The 8,176-nt window shown below is 43.6% G+C and overlaps 1 protein-coding gene across 2 annotated transcripts in view; it reads right to left on the bottom strand.

Moving 5' to 3' along the window:
• Positions 1-2,657: 2,657 nt before the first annotated feature.
• LOC133954323 (dnaJ homolog subfamily A member 3, mitochondrial-like) overlaps positions 2,658-8,176 on the bottom strand; it is a 5,930-nt gene continuing 411 nt past the window's right edge. Inside the window, exons 2-12 of one of the 2 annotated variants that reach the window (XM_062388690.1) lie at positions 7,237-7,373; positions 6,939-7,022; positions 6,623-6,832; positions 6,322-6,474; positions 6,038-6,185; positions 5,850-5,914; positions 5,608-5,736; positions 5,252-5,367; positions 5,005-5,099; positions 4,700-4,850; positions 2,658-4,046 (exon numbers count right to left, since the gene is read on the bottom strand). In XM_062388690.1, coding sequence (XP_062244674.1) covers positions 4,714-4,850; positions 5,005-5,099; positions 5,252-5,367; positions 5,608-5,736; positions 5,850-5,914; positions 6,038-6,185; positions 6,322-6,474; positions 6,623-6,832; positions 6,939-7,022; positions 7,237-7,373 — 1,274 coding nt within the window. In that variant the 3' untranslated portion in view covers positions 2,658-4,046; positions 4,700-4,713. The remainder of the gene's footprint in view (positions 4,047-4,699; positions 4,851-5,004; positions 5,100-5,251; positions 5,368-5,607; positions 5,737-5,849; positions 5,915-6,037; positions 6,186-6,321; positions 6,475-6,622; positions 6,833-6,938; positions 7,023-7,236; positions 7,374-8,176) is intronic. The other variant, XM_062388691.1, reaches the window with a different exon arrangement.

Genomic DNA, 8,176 nt, shown 5'->3' on the forward strand with positions numbered 1-8,176 from the left:
TGCTTCCACCGAGGCTTCCTAAACCTCACACACACTCGTCACCAGCTGGGAAACGACCACACGCTCTACAACGCAGCTTCCTGTCACACATCACAACGAGCCTTCAATCACCGTCTCCCTGCAAATACAATGATCCACCCGCCTGTGGTGGTAACAGAAGAGAACCAGTGGAGTCTCTTTGTGCTGCAGTGAGAAGACGTTTGTTCTGAGATGTTAAAGTGGAAAACTCCATTATGGCTCCACATGATGCCTTCAAGCTTTTCCCAGTTACTCCCAGCAACCAGCTGTCAGTCACACACGATTGACAGCTGGGACCTGTTGTGCGTTTGTATAACCGAGGGTCGAGATGTGTTTCTGTCTTTATGGCCACACAAGGTCAGATGAAGTCTTTACGCTGGTCGGGCCGGAGGAGATGTAGAAAGGCTTTTATTGACTTTTGATAAAGTCTGACTCTCTGCAACAGAAGCTGTCACTTCATCATGTTGTGAAGCACTTTGTTGTTTGTCTGTTCCCACTCACAATTCAACACAACGCAAAGCTGTGGGTTTGAATCCTGAGCTTTTGGGTCCAAAGCCGTCTATCGAACAAACAAGTGAACTTTTCAGGAAGTTGTTTTTGATGTGGAAACGACTTTCAGCCGGAAAGGAGGTCAAAGATTATTTGTGCCCTCAGAGGAACATGCATTCGTTTAATTAAAGAGGGAAGAGACAGAAAGTCACTTGTGTCAAGATCATTACAAGAGTGAATGAAACGCCCGTGAATGAAGTCACAGAATGAACTGGAGCACATTCCTTCACCAGGACCGAATAATCTATACATGATTGTGTAGTTCTTATAGTGGAAATATAAAAGGAACCAGAAAGGAGGTCAGAAAGGACATTCCTCCACCAAGGCTCATTTCATTACCTAGATACGTCCAATTTAAAGTTATCCCATCAAAAGAATAACCCACAAACAGACCCACAGTAATACAAATATATTCTTATAGGCAGCGCTAATGAAACCACTTTAAATAATTCTAGAGAATAAGGAAAATCAAATCGTCTGATACCTTAAATCAATTATTTGTTATACAAATTTGTTAAATAAAGTATAAAAACACTTGGTTTCATCCCTCCACCAAGTTTGGTTAAAACACGTGTATCCCTTTTTGTGTAATCCTGGTAAAACTGATAATCTTAATAACCAACACACATTCCAAACTGAGTTTAATATTGTGTACGTATATAGACAAACGCCAACTTGTACCACACAACAACATGGAGTCGCTGCAGCTCTAGTTGTGTAGTTAGGTCGGACCATCTGGTTATAACGACAACTTAAATTCTTTGATCTTCAACAAGACCAACGTCTCAAACCCCGACCAACAAGCCTCCATGACACCGGCTTCATTTTGAACAACATGATCCTAAACTGCTTGTGTGTCAAGTTTTATTATCATCTGGAGCAATATTTCACCCGTCACATGTTCTGTAGATGTGGAGAAAATAAAAAAGCGTTTTACAGCCCATTGTCCCGGTGGCTGTGGCCTCAGCTCGGAGCGAAGCTTTCCCTGAAGATGTTGCAATCTGTCCCTCGTAACCTGAACCAGCCGGCGGGCAAATGAGTTCAAGACCCAAATGTTTAACAAATTTAGTTGAAAGTTTTGTATTTGTTAAGATTCTACGACTTGTCTTTCATCTTTCTTTCAGTACAATACTGTCGCTGGCATAACACAAGTACATGTCCAATATGTGAGAGGGTTTTGACAGCTTGTGAATACTTTAGAGTTTTCTCTCTCACGGAAAAACTTTTTATATTTAGAAACATTAACACGCAAGAGAGTTCCCGGTTCTTTCTATGAGGAGTTTTCTTGTTCTCCTCACGTCTTCATCTCACGGCTTATCTGATATTCACCAGGAAACTTCTGGAATAAGAATAATTCTAGAGTTTGTTGGATTTGTTAGAGCCGCAGCTCTTATGGTTCAGCAAGCCACCGTTCAGTTCAACCAGTTCAACCACAGACATGGAACAAGTCCCCACGTGAAGCTGCAGAGGGCGCTGTTGCTCTGTAAAAGTTGCATAGCGTTGCTTTAAAAATATTCACAAAGCAGTGAACTACAGCGGGTGCAGCACTTTGTTTGTGTCCCCGGGAAACATTTCCATTGTCGTTTTTTTTGTATTTGCAACAAGTTTCTGTATTTGTGACTTTTTGCTAACCGATGAAGTTGTTTTCTTAATTTGCACGTATTCTCTATTTGCATGTTTCTACAGCTTTCTTTCATTTTGATCTAGAACTGCAGCTTTAAGCATTTTCCAACTCGCACGCTAAAAGGAACACATAATATACTGTGGCAAACTGGGAAACACAGCCACTGGTCTGTTCTGGCTGCCAGTATGACTTCATATTAAATCAAAAGTCTCCATCGGGACGCACCACAAGTCCTGTTTGTGAAGACTGACCACTTTGGAGCCTGAGCACAGCTGGAAAGCCCCTGGTCTGAGATGTTCCCGATGACCCTGACACGAGCTTCTGTTCGCTCCCACTGGGATTAACTGGCCGGTGACATCACATAGCGGGAGCGGGTGAGTCAGAGCTGCAGTCCATCAGGGCAACACTGCCCTCTGTTGGTGAGCTGCAGCCCTGCAGGTCAACGTCCACAGTTTAAATAAACCACTTGAGCGTTTATTCTGAGTTTATTTCTTGCGGCCACACACAGATGCAACACAACATAATGAAATCCACAAAGTCTGGATCTCACACAAACAAATATTCACAATCAGGGTTCCCACTTTCTATGTTTTCATTCCTTATAAAGTAATATGTGCTCAGAGTGAACAGAACTGCAACGTGTTTGTTCAAGGACCTCATGAAGTGGAAATGTGTAACACACGATTCCATGTCCTGTTATTTCTTTAAGAAAGGATGTGATTCACCGAGGAGGCTGTTTGTTATTTATCAAGTTTTACACTCAACTACTCACATGTCCATGACTTACTGTGGAGGATTAAAGACAAGACTCGAGAAAGATGACATTAAAGTTCAATGCAGATCCAGGAGTCATTTTTTAAATTTTCATCTACTTGTAAGCGTCAAGGATCTAGATGAACAAATAAATATGAATACTGAGGAGACTAATATTTATTCCTGATAAAATATCTTAGTTAAATCTGGTTTTTAAAAGGGGATTTGGCCGAGGTTTAATTTACCCAGATTATGAGAAAGTTCCAGCAAATTATTAAATATTTATTGAACTCTGGAAGAAATAAGAGTTTGTTGATTTTCAGAGACATTCTTCTGACAGAACCGTGAAAATCTTAACTGGAAAAACTTCATTTATTGAGAAATCCAATAAATAAACCCACGTTAATATTCATTGATTGATTTGGCAGCGTTAGTCTCTGAACTGGTAGAATCGAACTTGACGCTGAGCTGATTCCCTGTCGAGGTTCAACTAGGAAATCAATTCAGATATAATATAATGAGAAATAAATTAAGCAGACCTTTTCAGGTACTTTTCCAAACAACAATAGATATATCAGGTTTCTACAACACTGTGTTTCCAATAAACAGAGATTGAATAACAAAACAGTCCTGGTGCAGTTTACTTCCTCACAGCCTTCCGATGAGTTAGTGACGTCAGTGGAAACTTGTGTTTCTGTCCTGTCGCCATCTTCCATTGTTTTATTGAACAGAGAGTGATGGACTGACGCCTCATGACTCGAGGGCCAAGGTAGTTTCAGTCGAGTTAGAAGAACAGAGTTCAGCCACGACACCCTCGGGTTCCTCGTCTTCGTCAGCGCAGCCCCTGGGGGGTGTGGTGACGGACCAGTGGGAGGGGGGTGTGGGTGGACGTGACATCTACGTGGCCTGTTTGTCGAGCACAGATTCAACAATGAGCAACTGCGTCAACACTAAACTTCCCGAGCCTCTCTCTCTCTCTTCCTCCTCCTCTTCCTCCTCCTCCTCCTCCTTGCATCATCCCTCATCCCCACAGGAGGAGGCGGGTGTGCAGGAGCAGTCAGTGGATTAATGTTCTTCCTTCTCTATGTTGTCTTCTTTTTATCTGTGAAGGAAGTAGAACACGTTTTAAAATTATACAAAACTGAAGCAAACTTTAGTAACTTTAAAGTTTAAGCTAGCTAGAAATAGTTATATCCTGAATTTCTATAATGTAAAACCATGGAGAGTATGAAGAGATGGACGACACCTCATCCCACTATTTAGAAATTAAGCAAAAATATATGTTTTCATATATTTGCCAAACCTATCTGGCAACCAACCACCAGGGGGCAACCTTTGGGGGAGCTGTCATATCACCCATCTTTATATATGGACCAAGTTTCCTGTGGTCACTACTACTTGAAGTAAAGGGAAAAGGATTTTTGAAATATTTTATTGAAGATATTTTAAAAAGTTGAACACTAAGCGGTTGGAAAGTGAGTTTTCATTAATATAATAGTTTTAAATTATATTTCAAAGCTGAATCATCAAAAACTTTGTGTTTCCTCTCGGACTTAAATGATATTTCTAGTCCTCGTATAAGACTCCCTCCCACTCAAACCCTGTCGTCTTTAACTTCACATCTTCTCTGCAGTGACACTAGATCCATTCCTCGTCACAGTTTCTGCTTAAACTCACTAAAGACTAAAGGCTGTTCATGTTAGAGACGGGTCAACATGTCTATTGATGAAGGAGTGAAGTGTTTAAAGCTCCCACCTGCAGCCTGAGTTTCAGCTAAACATTTTCTTTAGTTTAGAGAAGAATCCCTCCTCCTCCTCCTTCTTCTTCTTCTTCTGCTGCTGCTCTTGCTGTCCCTCCTCTGAACTGGTCCCCTTCGCCCCAGATCCTGGAGCGCCGCTGCCCCCTCCTGGACACAGACACACGCACAGGATCAGCTCAACTGCTAACGCTACAACTAGCAGCATCACAGGACCTGAGAGCTCAGAGACTCCGACTGGTTCTGTCTGTGTGTCCATCCACACACTAGGCTGGAGATGTAAGAAGGTGGAGTTGACCCTGACCTGCTGAGGGGTCGACCCCGTTGACGGTTCCCTGCACCTCCGTCTCCTCCTCAGCGTAACTCAGCAGCAGAGAGCGCTGTCGCTTCGTCAGCTTCCTGCAGCGAAACAACAACAGAGTTCAGATACACAAATACAAGCCGAGTATGTAGACACACGTTTATAACAGTGTCATATCAATCTAAAACCCACAAAGCTTACTAAGTAGCTCCACTTGGATTTAATGCATCTCTTTGTGAGTGGATCTTACTTGGGGACTCGTATCTTGATGTGAACGTAGTGATCTCCGTAGCTGTAGCTGTTCATCCTGCGAATCCCTTTCCCCTGCAGCCGGATCACCTGATCGGCCTGACAGCTGCTAGGAATCTGAAAACACGCACGATGAACGCACATCAGAGATTTGGGAGGACGTGCACGTGGTCTTCATTCAGCAGGAAACTGGAAACACCACCAAGGCCCTTTCGGACACAATGCCCCACTGTGCTCTGAGATCCATTCTTACACAACCGACTCATCGAATCAAAAAGCTAAAGTTTTATCATTCTGAGGGGAACCCGGAGGATTGAAGCTGTGTGTCATCATCCACACACTCGGCTGTTTACTCACCATCATACTGATGGTTTGGTAGAGGCCCTGTGCGTTGGCCGTGCCCCCCAGGACGGCTTGAGCTATAGAAATGGGCACGTCTGAGTGGATGTCGAATCCACTGCGCCTGAACACTGGACTCCTCTGGACCTGCACACACATGTTTTGTACTTGTAACACATCAAATCCAGTGTCTCCTGAATGCTCTAAATTGATTTAATTTAACATATAGACATGACGGACTAATAACTGGAACAACTTACCCTAAATGTAATGAGGATTTCTGTTTTACCCACTGGCATGCGCACTGTCTGACCGTTATCCACACCTGTGAGACAATTATCAGATGAATCATTTTTTTCATAATTCAACAGCAAAGTCATGTCTGGATCTTTTAAAGCAAGACGCACAGATTCACAGTTTTTCATATCCCTCCAGGATGAGAACCTACCAGCAGGAACAGGGACGGTGACCGTCTGCCTCTTCTTGGTCTGACCCGACCCCCGGCACAGAGCGCAGGGCGTGGTGATGATGGATCCCTTCCCACCGCAGCGTCGGCAGGTGCTGCGCATCAGGAAGGGACCGGTGTTGATGGACTCCTGCAGGGGGCGACACACACACACACACACAGTGAGGTACGGAAATGCTGAGAGAAGCACTGACTGAATGAAGTTACAGGGTCCTGCAGACGACCTCACACACACACACACACACACACACAGATCTGGAACTCACCACACCAGTGCCGTTGCAGTAGTGACACTGGGACACCTTGGTGCCCGGCTCACTTCCCTTTCCATCGCACCGTGTGCAGGAGTCATCGATGTTCAAACTCAGCTCTTTATTCGCTCCCTTTGCCGCCTCTGCAAACGTCAGCTCCATCACAAACTATGAGAAAGACGGAGACACGTGAACTGATATTTTAATATTATGTTTATCTACTGTAAAATTGACATTAAAAAGTTTAAATAACAAACAACCCAACTCTACATTGAGGTTAAATCTTAAAACCCTGTAGAAGCTAACGGGTTCTCACCTCTGGCCTTTGTTCGAACATGTTGTTAATGTCTCCGAAGCCCTGTCCTCCAGTGAACTCTCCAAAGATCGTCCTGAAGAGCTCCTCAGGATCGATGTTCGTCCCCGCGGATCTGTAGTACTGCTGCTGGCCGGCCCCGGCTCGACTGGGGTCGAATCCCGCCGCTCCGTATGTGTCATACTGCTTCCTCTTCACCTCGTCGCTCAGCACCTGCACACAAGAGGAGCGGCTCTGAACAACCTGACGCTGCTGCTCATCTTCTATCTTCTTCTCGTCTTATAAGTGGGGAGGATATTGTTGAAGTTGTTTTTTTTACCTCATAGGCTTCAGCCAGTTTGGCGAACTTCTCCTTGGCCCCCGGGTCGTCTGGGTTGGTGTCCGGGTGGTACTTCTTTGCCAACTGGTGAGAGAGGAGTTAACATGAATGAAAATGCAGAGAGAAGAGAGAGAACAGACAAGAGCAGGGATTCAACAGCTTCTTTAAAAGTCTCCCTCTCGATCCTGTTGCTTTATCACATCTCAACCAAACCTCTTTTTCAGTCACATCCCATCTCTAAAGTGATAAACGAGAGGAAACTAGTTGACTGTGTAGATGTTAAACGTGCCCCTCTGACCTGGTAATAAGACTTTTTGATGTCCTTCTGTGTGGCCGAGCGGGAAACACCCAACACCTCGTAGAAGTCCTGCTTGTTTCCCAGTCGGCTGCTGGTGTGGAGCGAGCGGCAGCTGGAGACATGAGGGAATCTCACCGCTGCAGAGAAGAGGACGTAAAGAGGAACTTCAACATTCAAAGAACTGACGCTGATGAGATGCATGAAATATGAAATCAACATTTAGGATCAAACTAATTACACCTGCACCTCCCCATATCTCAGGAGTAAGTGCAGGTCTTCCATTGCTTCCTCACTTGTTTCCTTTAGCATAGGAAACATCAGAGCATCCTTTACACAATGAAAGGGTGAAAAGTCGTATCTGCACCTGAGCAAATCTACAAAGATATACAATTAATAGAAATATTTTTGTTTGTTATTCTCATGACACGATAATGAGCTGATGTGGATCCTCAAGTGATCGTCTGAGCTCCTGAGTCGGTTTCTCTGTCACGTCTGGCCAGTGAACAACAGGCTGGTGGAACCTATAGTTAAAAACATCTTTATAACAACTTAATACAATTATAAAAATGATCAGAACTAAGTACAAATATAAAACTAATTTCAAATACCCGACTGAGGAATGGACACACTAATATGATTTCACTTCTATAAGTTTTTTACACCATTGTAAATCTTTTATTTCCTTCTATGAGCTGAAAACTTATTTTCACTGGACGTGTCATGTCTGTTGTGGACAAGACACGTGACTAACTGTCAGAAAACATAGTGTTTCTTCTTTGATAAATAAAGTTTGTCTTTAAAGAAAGTTTTCTCTGCACCCTGGTTCTCCTTTCCTAACTCCTTGCAGCTTCCCCTTCCTTCCTTTCCTTGTCCTGGTGACGTTTTTTCCATTCGTGTGACGTAAATAAAGAGATAAAGACAGTTTTTAAAACGCAGCCTC

Source organism: Platichthys flesus, chromosome 5 (genome assembly GCF_949316205.1).
Source record: "Platichthys flesus chromosome 5, fPlaFle2.1, whole genome shotgun sequence".
NCBI lineage: Eukaryota > Metazoa > Chordata > Actinopteri > Pleuronectiformes > Pleuronectidae > Platichthys > Platichthys flesus.